The sequence below is a fragment of the Ascidia mentula genome, chromosome 6, assembly GCF_947561715.1.
Source record: "Ascidia mentula chromosome 6, kaAscMent1.1, whole genome shotgun sequence".
Classification (NCBI taxonomy): domain Eukaryota; kingdom Metazoa; phylum Chordata; class Ascidiacea; order Phlebobranchia; family Ascidiidae; genus Ascidia; species Ascidia mentula.
The window spans coordinates 16,785,997-16,801,007 of record NC_138571.1 but is presented as its reverse complement, the minus strand read 5'-3'; the positions used below and the strand labels follow the sequence as shown (position 1 = coordinate 16,801,007).

The 15,011-nt window shown below is 36.5% G+C and overlaps 2 protein-coding genes across 2 annotated transcripts; both read left to right on the top strand.

The window, feature by feature from the left end:
- The first annotated feature begins 1,912 nt into the window (after positions 1 to 1,912).
- On the top strand, positions 1,913 to 8,980 carry LOC145905674 (casein kinase II subunit alpha). Its single transcript, XM_082992935.1, has 13 exons — positions 1,913 to 1,976; positions 2,965 to 3,070; positions 3,395 to 3,506; positions 3,615 to 3,719; positions 4,987 to 5,037; positions 5,365 to 5,424; positions 5,540 to 5,623; positions 6,158 to 6,268; positions 6,759 to 6,860; positions 7,196 to 7,296; positions 7,825 to 7,973; positions 8,278 to 8,365; positions 8,433 to 8,980. The coding sequence occupies exons 2-13, from the start codon at positions 2,976 to 2,978 to the stop codon at positions 8,440 to 8,442; spliced, it is 1,068 nt and encodes a 355-aa protein (XP_082849061.1). The 5' UTR covers positions 1,913 to 1,976; positions 2,965 to 2,975; the 3' UTR covers positions 8,443 to 8,980.
- A 1,389-nt stretch (positions 8,981 to 10,369) lies between these two features.
- On the top strand, positions 10,370 to 12,784 carry LOC145905821 (cilia- and flagella-associated protein 20). The gene is made up of 5 exons (XM_082993116.1): positions 10,370 to 10,605; positions 11,198 to 11,389; positions 11,612 to 11,800; positions 11,927 to 12,037; positions 12,231 to 12,784. Exons 1-5 carry the CDS (start codon positions 10,522 to 10,524, stop codon positions 12,234 to 12,236), a joined length of 582 nt encoding a protein of 193 aa, XP_082849242.1. The 5' UTR covers positions 10,370 to 10,521; the 3' UTR covers positions 12,237 to 12,784.
- The last annotated feature ends 2,227 nt before the right edge of the window (positions 12,785 to 15,011 follow it).

Here is a 15,011-nt window from a genome sequence, read left to right as displayed (position 1 = left end):
TACAAGCAAATTGAACTCAAATTATAGGCCGCGATCAGTTTTAACACGAAGTGGAAAACTAATTTAACATTATTAACAAAGGCCTAAACTTTCATTCTATGGAATGTTACAACATGTACCAACAAAAATTAGCCTTAACATACGAATATACATTGAAGAACCATAACTTTACTTTTCCCAGTTTAGCTGTTTGCTAATGTGGCATTCGTTTCGTTACAGCGAACACATTGCCCAACGTCACTCATTTGCCGGTGGGAAATTCCCTCACTTAATGTAAATGTCCATTTGTTTAACTAAAATAGAGCCTCAGTCACAATGGACTTAGTATAATTATATTTTAATTAATACCAGGCGAAATTAACTGTTGATAACTCCATTTTTCCATAATTCCTATAAATGCAATAATTACAGTTGTCAAAAGGTGATGCGGTTGATACTGTAGGGATTTTGGCTTGTCGTAATTCGAATATTTATTGGTATTTTGTTTTAAACTTGGTCTTGAAGGATTGTAGTGTGGTTTGTCGGAAGATTTTGAAGGAATTGCATCACCGCGAACCCAACATCAAACCTGTCCAGAACATTATTTCCCTGTCCAGAACATTATTTCAAGTTTTGTGTCAGTTTTTGCTTCGATTGCCACATCTTGTTGCTTTAGAACAATAATGTTTAATGATGAAGGTTGCAAATTTGTTTTTAAACGTATTGGAAGAAGATTTGTATTTTACGCAAACACTAATACAATGATCTACAATGTTAGGCTATTAATGATGGAAATGAAGTGAAATGGACTCGAAAAAGGTCATTTAGTCACGCATATATGTGAAAGGCAATTTTCTTCAGGAGAATCCGAATCAATTCAGAGGTGCACAGTAATTGGAGTTACAAAATAAATGTGGCCAGAGTTCGCTTTATTTAGTCTAAGCCAGTGGCCGTGGTGTTTTGGGTGATTTTGTGTAATCTTCGGAATACCCCCCGGAGCAGAAGTCGAGCCACGGTAAAAATAAGTCAGTTGTTATTCTATGGTATCATTCAGACCAAACAACACTGCTTTTTTATCACTTGTTTGTTACAACAAACACAGCAAGAAAAATATTACCTTGGGTCCCCAGAAATATTTAAGGAAAGGCGTGCTTCCACCAACAGGCGCAAAACAAAGAAGAGAAATTCCTGAGGGGCGTGCTTTTTTGTAAAAACAACGATCCTGCACCACACAGTTGAATTGTCTACGAAAAGTAATACCATAAATAGCTGTTATTACTAATAGTAAAAAATTTCGTTTTAACAAAATCCGCCAGGTATTTTGTCCATTTCCATTCTTTTTCTCATTTATTACATCGTTATTTTGTTTGACACAAAATAAGGAAGCATATTTTCAAACTGTGACTTCTTTTATTCATAATCAAGAGTCGTTTTACCTTGGACGCGCGTCCAAGTTTCTTTAGACATGCTCGGCTAATATTGTAAAAATGCTTTGCCTCCACGGCCTCCCCAGAAAAAGTAGACAATGACGTCATAGTAAGAAAATATGTGAATGGCGTAGAGAAGCATGTGACGTTACTAAACTGTAGTTTTATGACACTCGCAAGACAAAAGAATGTTACAAATTTCCTAAATAAACCTTTCTGTGGACCAATGCGGTGTTGACGGCCGCAGCTGTTACAAAACGCGTCATCGACATTACACGCGAATCGAGTTGTCTTTGAATTTTCTCCGTCGCTTAAAAAAAATGTAAATCCCGCTGTGTGTAAATAGAGTTGTGTGTTTTTCTGACTTGGTTTTTGTAATTTACTTAATTTCAGAACTTCTGTTAACGTTGGTTTTTGTAACTGCCAAAAATTGTGTGAAAGCACAAACTAATAAAAATGTTTAAACGATTGATTTTTCTTCACAACTATGTATGTTTTCTTGTAACAGAAGCAACTGACTTCAAGTTTAGGTTAATATGACAAAAGCCTAAAGACAAATCTGGTCAACAGGTAACTATTTTTTAAGTTGTTTCAAGGTATGACTTTAACACTAATTTTATAGGCCTAGAGTAAAAAATGTTGATGGTAATTAATTTATAAATTAGGTGTATTAAATAAAAAAAGTAAACTTTTATGTTGTCTGAGATTCTGTTATTAAAAGAACTTTTTATTGTGTACAGTAGTGTTTCCACTGCTTTAAGGTCTAATCAGTGACTGTATACTGTATGAAGCCTTACAGGTTGAAAGCTCAATGATTATTACAGCTGTTATGCTACTATATTTTACTGTGTGTTTGACTAACAACACCATATAGCCTACCTATATTGTAAAAAAAATTATCGACAGTTTGCACAGAACTAATGACTTAACATTTGGAAGTTGTTGGTTAGTCCGGGCAATTAACACTTGTCAAAAAAGAACCTTCTGCGCGAATTACAAACTTTTCAATCTGGCCATTTGTGTAGTAAAATGTTTATATATATATGTTTGCCATATAGCTTATATCCAGGAATAATTCCTAAGTTATATGTCCACCTCTTCTTAAGAAATGCATTTTGTCCAACTACACAAAGTATAAATGTCTGAGCAAATCAATAATCTTAACATGGAGTTGATGGGTAATCACTGGTATATTTACACAAGTGATCATAGTATCTCAGTTACAAATATGGTTGTGGAGCAACTGTCAGGATTGTATGATTGTACAACAGGTTTATGTCAATGTTCCCCTGAAAATTTGTTTCTTATAATCATGATTCATTCGAAGTTTCCTAAAATATGTAAAGCAAAACAAAAACAATGTTTTTATTGTTTAGTTTTATTTTTATTTTCTAAGTGCAACAAAGCCTTCATGGCATTGCCGGGAAAATCAGACAATAAAAACAATTTTAGATCTCAAAAAGTGCTGTTTTGTTTGTGTCATTCCAGTAAATCACAGACAGTTTTGGGACATGACGGAAAATACATCCTTTACAAAAAAATCCATTGTTCTTTTAAGATATCATCATAATGGCTATTCCGAGTCGGGCAAGAGTTTATCACGATGTTAACACACATAGACCGAGAGAATATTGGGACTATGAGTCGCATGTTGTTGAGTGGGGGTAAGTAAAGCTATTGTATTTGATATACATTGTAGTATTATATCTTGTACATACTTGCATGTGTTGTTGATGCTGAAACAGTAATTAAGCTTGAGACGTAATAAAGTCACTGGTTACAGTATTCGACCTTCATTGTCTAGAATTTATTCTATCTTTAAGTGGCTACCGTGTGGACGTGTTTCGCTTGGCATTGAAAGTCACACGTGATAATACCTACGGCGTATACAAACTTTAACAGCACAAGGGTAAAATACTTAACAGTAGTTGGAGTACTTTTCTTATTTGGAGATAAATTATTTCATGTATGTTACCACTTTCATGCAGCAACCAAGATGATTATCAGCTTGTCAGAAAACTCGGACGGGGAAAATACAGTGAAGTCTTTGAAGCTTTTAATGTGACCGAGAACAAAAAAGTGGTCATCAAAATTTTAAAGGTATCCTACACCTATCAAAAACCATTTAAAACACAATTTATTAAGTCAAAACTGTCAACATAAGAGCTTGATTGGGCTTTTCTCTGAACATATGATTGCTTATTACAGCCAGTGAAAACGAAAAAAATCAAGAGGGAAATTAAAATCCTTCAAAACCTTCGTGGAGGAGGACCCAACATTATTACACTGCTAGACATTGTCAAAGACCCTGTGGTAAGTTACCTTTGTCATAAAATATGACTTAAAACATGAGATGCACCAATCTCTTCAAAATGCCATCTGTTGAAAAAAAAACATAATCGTTTTCTTATTACATAGTAGTTTGGGTGTTTTGTTTCCGAACACGGCCAATTGGTGCATCTCAATTCTCTATTTTCTTTCCTGTTGTGTAGAAGCTGAGCGGTTTCTTTTTGGTCACTCCCGTTATATCGAACTCATGTTTGTTGGTACCGTATACCCATTTTTGTCGCATGGTTTTACATGGAAATGGTTTGTGCAACCATCATGCACAAGTTGGCAACTTCACTTTAGCCTTAGGTCCTGCTTGAACGAAATTGTAAAAAAGTCCAACATTGTAAGGTTTCTTATGGCTGTTCAAGCACCAATGAAATTAAAATTGGTACTTGGTCCATGGCATTATCCTGAATGTGGTGATTAGCCCAGAATGATGACAAAAACTGTGATGCTAGGTCAAAAAATATTTCAGCTAGTAACGTAAATACTAAGTCTTAAACTTTCTGTGTTTGAGTTTCAAAAAACCTGTAATACTTCACACTTTGCTGAAAGCTTTGTGATGTTGTACTTTTTGCTCAAGGTATTTTGTTTCGTTAAAAGGGGGTGTCTATGTTGTGTACCGATTTCCAAATTAGACAAGAGTAGGTCAAGAAAAAAAGAATCCTAAAATAAAAACAAGCATTAAAATGCAGCATGTTTGCATGTCATTTAAAGTGCAGTCTGACCAGCATGTAATTAGGGTTTTACAGAATCACTTCACTCCAATTACCATGTGACAGCTTATCAGGATTAGAATACAAACAACAGTCTTTCTAGCCGTGATGCTAAGATCGTAACTGTCATGGCGGATATTTTAACCTAACAAATATGTGGGGCTTCAATTAGGGGAGCTGATTATAAAAAATGCATAAAATGGTGATTGCGTGATGTCAAATTTTGCACTGAAGTGAAGAGCATGCATGGTTATGATAAGTAAAGGGTATTGTCATTACTTTATTGACTTTGACTTGCGATTACAGTGCGACATTACTTACAACTTATTGTCACACGTCTGTGATTCTTCAGTTTATAGCTTGTTTTTGAGACAAACTTGTGAAAAAATAATTCAAAATGGTTTATTTATTTCGCAACAAAACAAACAAACAAACGACTTAAATTGTGAAAAAATTTTTGAATATTTTGTATAAAACCATTAAGTTTGTTGTATATCTTCTGTGTATGGTTATTGTTTATGTATATTTTTCAGTCACGAACTCCTGCACTTGTCTTTGAGCATGTCAACAACATTGACTTCAAGGTACACATGATAGAAATTTTGACTATTTTGTTTTGTAGTAATTAATATAAATGGCTTCTCAAACTATGGATCGCAAACCTTTTGGGTCACTAAATGTAATTTTGCTTTTATAAGGGTAATTTAATATATAACTCTTGTAGTTGTGTTGGGGTTACACACAATTGTTTTTGATGGGATTGTGCATAAATTTCTCTTTTAAAATAGGAGTGCAGAATAAAAGCTTGAGAAGCCTTGCTGTCGATTGTGCTTTAAAAATCACAAAAGTCCCAACTGTCTCATTGTCTTAATGTTGGACCTTTTTATGTTAAAAATACTTTAATTTTGCAGCAACTTTATCAGACTTTGACGGACTATGATATTCGATACTACATGTTTGAAATTTTGAAGGTATTTTCATTGGAAAAAGTATTAAAGTTATTTTGCCTCAAGTGGTTTAAGATAATTTGTAAATAATTTATTCTTGACAAAAAGTTCTTGAATATAACAATTGAGACCATTTTAGGCATTGGACTTCTGTCACAGTATGGGGATTATGCATCGAGATGTAAAGCCTCACAATGTTATGATCGACCATGAAAATCGCAAGGTACAATTTTTGAACAAGTGCTTGCTCTGTCTATGTGATGAACAGATTTCATCATAACTTACTTCTGCCACATTTTAATCAAGTTTCAGTCTGCCACATTTTAATTAATCAAATTTTTAATGTGGTTGCAGCAACCCTGGCACTTTAACTTAGAACTTTGGCCTGGGGGGTAGCTAACAGATTGTCATTGGGTCATATCTGAGTGCTAGTCAAGTATCTTGCCTTTAAATTACCATGCAAGGAACTGTACAAAGCTAAAAAGAATTATTAAAAGCTTCGGACAATAAAATGCCTTAGCCCAGTGTTTCTTTACCCTTTTTTGTGTTTTGCTAGTAATAAGTTCTCGCACGCCCTTCAGATATATATATGCAATAAATCATTTTCAAACCCCACCCATAAGAATCAGACTACATGCATCCCTCAGAAACAGATTTACCACTGGCTACTCTTGAACCTCTGTCTTAGCGAAAATCTGCAGCAAACCCTATTTGGTATTTTTTACTGGTTTTAAAATTTTAACACAATGCATTTCAGTTGAGGCTAATTGACTGGGGTTTGGCCGAGTTTTACCATCCTGGGCAGGAGTACAACGTACGAGTTGCCTCCCGCTATTTCAAAGGACCTGAACTGCTTGTCGACTACCAGGTGAGACTTGCGACAACATATCCGGGGCATTTTTACACAAATCCAAAGCTATTTAACTGACAAATCACAGCATACCTATTTTTCCTTGTTGTTGCTTACCATTTGTGAATATAATTTAGCGACCAACTGGGCTTGAACTTATGTAAGGTCATTTAGGCTAAGATTCCAAAATCTTGAAATAGTTCATTGATCATAGTGTACATGATGAGTAATCCTGTCAATCCGACAATAAATTATCCTGTTTTGTCCCCAGCCTGTCTTATTTTGCAAGAAGTTTTCACTGCCAATTTTTTTTGCGATAAATAAAGCTTGTAATTTATCCAGATATGTTCAAACTTCTAAGATTTTTTGTATACATAAGTGCATTGTCTTGGTGGTTAATTGTTGTTTATTGGTGTTAAAAACAGTATGCAAACTGTTTATGTGACGATAGTTAGTCCAGTTATCTCATTTGAATTTAGTTGTATTCATGTCGTGTATTTACCTCTAGTACTACGATTACTCTTTGGACATGTGGAGCTTGGGTTGCATGCTGGCGTCCATGATCTTCCGAAAAGAGCCATTTTTCCATGGACATGACAACTATGATCAGGTAATTCACCGAGTAAATGAAAGCTGTTTTTGTGAATGCAATTAAGGTTACTTTAACTCGACACTGTTTTATTGAAAATACAAAGCCTAAAATCGAAAATTTTAAGCAGAAATTGTGCTACTTTTGCTCCAGACATACTACAATATAAGCAGAACTGCTCTTCTAGCATATGTTAGCAAAGTTCACTTTAAGAGTTTACTGGCATGATTTCACAGATTTTTCCTTTGCAAAAGGTAATTTTTGGCAACCCCAATATTGCACTTTGCAATTCTGTTGTGAGAAGCCCTGCTTTAAAATATTCTATGACAGAAATTTTTCTGTAACTCCTATTTTAGTTGGTGAGAATTGCCAAAGTTCTTGGGACAGAAGACCTCTATGAATACTTGGACAAATACAACATTGAACTGGACCCGAGATTTAACGATATCTTGGGCAGGTAACAATATTTGTAGACCTGTGACTGTGACGTACATATTTATCTGAAAACCGCCTATCTTATAGTTGTATATTTGTGTATATCTGTACTGCATAAAAGCCAGGATGGTCCAGGGGATTTAAGCTAAACTTTCTTTTTATTAGTTCAATATCCCATCCCAATAAAGGCATACAAATGTAGTTTTTAATCCATTGCAGAAAATGTTAAATCGTTCTTTGATTATCAAAACAGCTTCACAAGATGTGCTTATTCAATATAACTAACAGAAATATCTAATAAAAGTGACCGAAAAATCGATCGTAAAACAACTTCAAACGCGACTAGTTACATCCTACATGTGCATTTTTACCAATAAAACATAAATCTCTCGAAATAATTACAACATTAGTGTTAAATGCTTTTTCCCCACTTGACTTTCTCCGGTCAGCGTTTCGACAACTCCTTTCAGTTCTTAGCTGGTCGGTTCTTGTTAATTTTCTGCAAACATTGTATAAGACGAGAAAAATAAATTAAATTGTCTTTTCAAAGACATTCGAGGAAGCGATGGGAGAGATTTGTTCACAGCGAAAATACTCATCTTGTCAGCCCAGAGGCCATCGACTTTCTGGACAAACTAATCAAATACGACCACCAGGCTCGACTGACTGCTCGCGAAGCAATGGAGCACCCGTATTTCTGTAAGCAGTTTCATATTCAATTTTTTTAATTTTCATATTCAATAGACATCAGTAGGCTTGTAACCCTATTTGGACAAATGCTCTATATATCCCAGTTGGCCTTTTACATAGTGTTGGCATAGCAACCAAGGGGACCTGGCCATTGATGTAATTTGTTGCATACCGCATCAAACAAACTTTATCAGTAACCCCTTGATACGGTTTTTAATATAGAGCCTTTTTTAGTACCGTTTACCTATAATCCCACAAAAAAATTGTCGAAATAACACCTTCCGCTAGATTTAACGATTTTGTTCCAACGCAGATCCGGTTGTGAAAGAACAAGGCGGTCTATCGTCAAATGCTACACTGCCGTCATCGTCCACCCAAATCGGCGTCCCCGGAGGCATTGGGTACGTTAAAAAAAATGTAACCAATTGCACTCTTGAGGCACCGCTAATACCCCGTTTTTTTGTACAGTATGAAGTAACTGAGGAAGAGTGACAGCAAGTTGGCGACAGTTGCATACATCACACATTTTTTGTTTCAAACCCCAATGGCCGGCGGCTGACGGCAGTGTGTACTTAAACCGCTCAATTTCGTTTCTTTTTGTGTTGATAGTGCATGTGTGCCAATGGCGCCCCGATGCGCCGCAAACCCTAACACTTCTGCCGGCGCAGAAATCGACACCCCGTCTTCTGACCAAAACTTAAAAGTTCTTTTTGAGTGTTTCTTAAACCGACAGAGGCGCGTTACTTGCACACTGGGTGCCCGAATCAGACCGCGTCGCGGTCCCGCACTCATTTTTGGCAACCTAGCGGATGTTGCTTCTCTGTTTGTGCGTTTGCTTTTTTCTACGTGTAAATTCGTATCTACTCCCCATTAGGTTCTTACTGTTAACGGGGGGGGGGGGGTTCCCCCTACCCGCACGTGCGACGTCTGCGCCGAAGACGCAAAAGTGTCTTGCGCGAAAAATAAGTGACGGTGGACAAGTGTTTCAAAATAAACCAGCTTGTTTGGCTGCGGCGTCTTGTTCGTATCAGTATATGGGCAAGGTTTACAAGAATATTTGCACCCATCGAGGGCTACGATTCCCTCTCTGTGATGATCTAACAAGGCGCCCGACCCATACACCAATTGGAAAATCCGTTCCTTGTCTAGAGTAACATGGGTTGGAATCCCAGTGTAGAAAAAAATAATAGTAACGGACACTAGTTATGGAGCTTCAGTTGCAGTAAGTTCGTATTAGCAAGTACTTGTTTAACCAGCTAGAAAAAAGAACAGTGGTTGTCGTGGATCTTCTTTTGCTATTCATGGGGCTAGGTTAAAAGGATAATGTTTCTGCGAAAAGAAATTTCTGTAGGCCTTCAAAAAACAATTTACAGATGTTGGTGAAAGTTGAAAGAAAGTAACATCTTAATTTATTTATTCTAATAATAGGATTGAACTGGATATATATCTCCATCATATCATTCTCATTTTTCTTAAAAAAGTAGAGTGTACTCTTATATGCAAATGAACAAAACAATGGAATGACATACAGACTGCACTGGTAATACCACTGTCCAGTCAGGTGATTTCCGCGCAGAGAATCAAAAAGATCTGCCGTCGATCACAATCGCACTGGAAAGGTTTTGTGACTGGTGGCACCACGTCGTGTTGACCTTAACAAAATCCAGTAACAGCTAAAGTACCAAAAACCAGTTCACAGAACATGCATTATTCCGTTCTGACAAACACAGCCTAAAGTTCTCAAGAGTTCATCAACATTCCAAAGTGTAAAAATAAGGGTTTTTTTCTGTTTTCAAAAGTAATCTATTTTAATTTAAGCTTTTAGCCACATAAACAACAGAAACGCCCCTTTATCATTTGGCATCTTCACACACGCGTAGTCAGTGGATAAAACAAACATGCTGGTGAAGATAGTCAAATAATTTCCATCTAGGACGACCAATCAAAAATAAATAGTTTTGTCAAATGCCATGGGCAGGTTTGGATAGCTCGTGTAACTTATGACCACTGTGCACAAACAAAATTTGTATTTTTGCACGTTTTTTTTTCATGTCACACTTATAACAGTCCCGTGATGACACTTGATGAGTAATTATACTTTTATGGACTCACCAAGCGTATCGTCTGCTACCTAGCAACATGGCGTTTCGGTCGGATGAGCATCCGCGTTGTTAGTGGTTACAAATTAAAATTCCATTTAAAGCCATAAAACTTCACATAAGCGTTAAATTTTCTTTAAAACTTTATAAAAAGCTCGTAATTACTACTAACGAGTAAGTTATGGCCAAAATTTGTGAAAAATCTCCTTAAAATGGGGTTATTGGACATGCCGCGGATGAATATATAGTTGTCACGGCTCCGTAGTAACTGCCGATTTTTGATCACTACGTAACAACCACCTTTTCCCATCCCTGGTGAAGTCAGATACCCCAGTTACATGATCAGTTGCCTTGGATGTGGTTCAGAAGTACAGGACTTGCGTATTAGTCTTACTGAATTGGAAGCTTGGGAAGTTGTTAAGTTTTGCTATTAATAATCGCCGAAGCTGAAAGATATTATGTTTAAAAACACGTTTCAAAGCGGATTTTTGTCCATTTTGTACAGCATTGGAAGCAAGCCATTGCAGATCTGGGACAAAAAGGTAAAATGCGTTGCGGTGGAATTTTGTTGTTCTAATAAACTGTAATTTACATTCAAACAACATTTAATTGTAGCACTCTGTGCATCTATGTGTTTATTCAAATTTTGTTCAAAAAGTTTAAAACTTTTCTTTCAAGTTTAAACCAATTTTACTCCAGCATGATTTTATGCATATTTAACAAAAACCTGCATGCAAACCTGTAAATATGTACAAACTGGCAATGTTTTAAATGCGTTTTTGTAGTTGGTCACAATTTTCAGTTGTGTTAGCTTGCAGAATGGCTGTATCGCCAAGTCAGTATGACTACAGGTTTTGTAATTTGCAAACATGTACTGTGTTTAGCTAAGTGTTGGTGTGAATGTCAATAAATAGTATTTACAAAAACAAGTCTTACCATATTTTGACAAAAAGCATTTAAGCTACATCCTTACAACATGATTAAGCTAGGTTGATGCCTTTGCTTTGCGAAACTGTTTACTAGGAACAACGACACACCTACCCTTTATTTTATTGAAGCACTAGTTTTTATGTACTTTTTTTTATTTTACCATAGTAAAAAATCTCTTATTAACATAAAACTTCTCACTTCCAGGTGCGCAATGGACACATCAAAAGAATAACAGACAACGACATTCAGTCTCTTGTGCTTGAAATTGAAGGAACCAATGTCAGTACGACATTTATCACATGCCCAGCTGACCCCAATAAAACATTAGGAATTAAACTTCCTTTCCTTGTTATGATCATAAAGAACTTGAAGAAATACTTTACTTTTGAAGTTCAGGTAAATATATTTTAAGTATTTTTTATAATTGTTACTGCACAGCAATCTTTTCGAAATAACATGCCCATTGGAAACATTTGATGTCGCAATGCATTCTCCTGTTAAAGCAAAAACCTGTAGTCACTACGTCTGGGCTGACAAAAAAATAAATATATTAAAAGCATTTTTTATAACTGCACAGCAATCTTGTTATCAATGGTTCAATTGATGCAAAATTTCTAGGTGCTCGACGACAAAAATGTCAGAAGGCGTTTCCGTGCTTCAAATTATCAGAGCACTACCAGAGTGAAACCATTCATTTGCACAATGCCAATGAGACTTGATGATGGCTGGAATCAGATCCAATTCAACCTGTCTGATTTCACTAGGAGGGCGTATGGAACAAATTACATTGAAACACTCCGAGTACAGGTAGATTTTGTTTTAATTTTTATGTGGATTGATGTAAAATTAAATAGACTTACCTTGAATGGTTACTGTGCTGTTAACAGCAGAATGTGTTTAAAATGTTATGCTTGACAAATCATTTATATGCAGATTCATGCAAACTGTCGAATTCGAAGAGTGTACTTTTCTGACCGATTATATTCCGAAGATGAACTACCAGCGGAATTCAAACTTTATTTACCCGTTCAAAACAAAGCCAAGGTATAATTGATGGCTGGTAGTAATACATTATGTAACCAAAATCATTGCACCAACAATAATGCTACAGTTTTTTCATATAATACATTACTTGGCAAATACGGCCTATGTAAGTGTGGGGTACCATAATGTTCACAGAATAAAATAAACACCTGAATATGAGCATTTTTGTAATCCCAGTATTTTTTATTTGCAGCCATAAAGTAGACTCCTTTGTCTTCTTTGGCGGGACCGATACCTTCGTACAAGCCAGCTTCAATGTTGCCCTTAAATGTCTTAACATTTAAGTTGTTTTGTATGATCGGTAATAAAACGCTATCTGCATTCTGCATATAACTTAGACATGCAACGTCACTGGGTGAAATGGGCTACGAGCATGCTGCTACGTTGACCATTATTTACATAATGTACCTAACTGCATATTTTTCAAGGGCATTTTACTGCATATTAACACTTTTTCCACACTTGTAAGCACGTGTAACAACTTGAGTGCATAAAAGTCACCTGTTAATTCAATATTCTTTGGCTACGGTTTTGTTAATTGGTAAAAGCTGCACCTGCACCCATATTTCATGACTACTTTTATTGATTGCAGTATGCAATGAACACTGACTTTTACTGTTAGTTTCACAGGCCTCCTCACCCAAGTTTTGTTTAAGATTGCACAATTGATTTGTTTCTTTGTGTTTTCGTTGATACGTTTGTAACATGTTGGTGTCATACTTTTTATTGCGATAATTATAGAACATGTTTAAACTTTTTTGCTACTTTAGCTGAACAGTCGTGCAGGTTTGAACTTCAGCACTTAAAACTTCGGCAGTATTCTCTTAACTGATGAAAAAAAAACAGTTAAACCAATGGTTCTCAGCCTTTTTGTCATTGTGGACCCCGTTGATGGCATCAGAGTAGTCGCGGACCCCTTTAGGTTTTTCAAAAAAAATGCTTCTGCTAAGATTTAAGACTAGGGTGCAGGTCATAATGCGTTTTTGTTTGCCATATTACAAATCTGCAACATGCTTCTCCAATTTTGCATGTTATCAGGCTTCTATTGTGAAATGCGCAGACATATTTCGAAAATAGAGGATCATTAGTCATATGGCGTAGGAGCAGGTTGCCACAGACCCCTTGACAACGCTCTGCTGAGCGAAACAGACGACCATAACATAAGGCAATGAAAGATCCGCATCTGGCTTATCTCTAAAACCCAAGGTTGTTTCTTTGTGAGACGTAGCAAGGGATTTTGCATAGTGGTTGCCACTCATACGTAAAATGTCATTGGAGTTCTTTGTCAATAGAACCTGGTCTAAACAGCAAAAAAACAAATGGGGCAATATAGGCGTGTATGCTTACACATACCTACACGACACCAGCCACCAGAGCATAAAGTTATGCCAACAGATGTGTTTTTATGGCGTGCGCATGACGAGTCTAACTGCCACCAAAAATATACCGCCCTAGAGTTGCAGAGTCCTTGCGTTTTAGCTATTTGTACTTTTGAACGAAAGTAACTGTAATGTCCCACGCCCATATGTGTCACATTTATAACAGGGGAATGCCTGGTGTGATTGCTTCAAGAGCAATAAATGTACTTTCACCCAGGGCTGCCAGATGGTTAAAACACTTGACGGCCAATTTTTTTTTCTCTTACGGCCAAAATTCGGCCAAATCACGTTTTTGATATTTTTTTTCTCTTACGGCCAAAATTCGGCCAAATCACGTTATAAGTTTGATGATTTCTACAAAAACGACTACATAGCCGGAAATAAATTCGTAAATTGTATGTTCAAAACACTGTTATCTATATGCTTATCAGTGGTTTCAAAACCGGTTATGTTGCTAAAGCATTACGATTGCAGCATAATTCTTTACCAACTCAGTCAAGATTAGTTTATGACGTAACAATTTTTCGGAGACATATTTATGACAACACAATCGTCCACAAATCTGTTGATAACCTGAAACCAGCAATGCCTTTTGTGGATTTATATAGTACCAAGTGAAATTCGGCCAAATTCGGCCAAATATCTGCCTTACGGCCAAACGATTTTTTTGCGGCCAGGCCGATTTTCAAACGGCCAAATTTCTGGAATTTGGCCGTGAAGACGGCCAAATGGCAACCCTGCTTTCACCATCGTTTATAACGCGTCGCCATGCGGTTTGTGTCGATCGTGGTTGTCATGATGAGCGACTGTTACTTTGGAGCTTTTCAAACAAAGGTTGGTGCTAAATTCGTTTTGTTTGTAATGCCGTGTAACGTTAGTTGGTTGAAACATTTTGACGCAATAATTTTATTCGTGCCACCTGCCTACAATACCAGAAAACTGTAGCAACATGCAGACTTGCATAACATTTTAAGAAATTTGGTAAACAGAAACAAAAGTTGGGTTTTGGCAACATCTTTATCTCGTCGAAATACTTGCCCATTTGATATATTTGATGTTTCGTGAAATTGTAATGCAATCTCGTGTTGAAGCGAAAACCTGTAGTAACTACATCTGGGCCGACACTTCAATCCAATGGAAGTGAAAGCCTGCAGTTTTGGATAATACCAAAATTTATCCGGCACTTTTTTAGTGGAAGTAAGCAGTGGTGGGATTTAAATTTTTTTTATCAGCCGGTTCTATCACAAAAGTCATATTTCTCAGCTGATTCTATTACAAAAATCCATTGACAGTAATGCTAACCGGTTCGCTGATCTCAAATTCGTGAGAAGGTTCTATAGAACCGGCTGAAACTCACCACTGGAATTAAGTCAGGAAATATGCGTGCTACAACTTCAAGCCAATTGTTTTTAAACAGAAATAGGAAATCTCTTTGTCTCAAGACTCGGATCGGCGTTATTTCAATATTTTGGCTCGTTTGCAGTCGTGAACGTTGGCAACAGAATTTTAACATGTCGAACAGTGTTGAAGGTAAAGATTCTTAATGGAACGATTAAGTTTACAGGAAAATACAAACCGATGTGTTTTCGTATAAT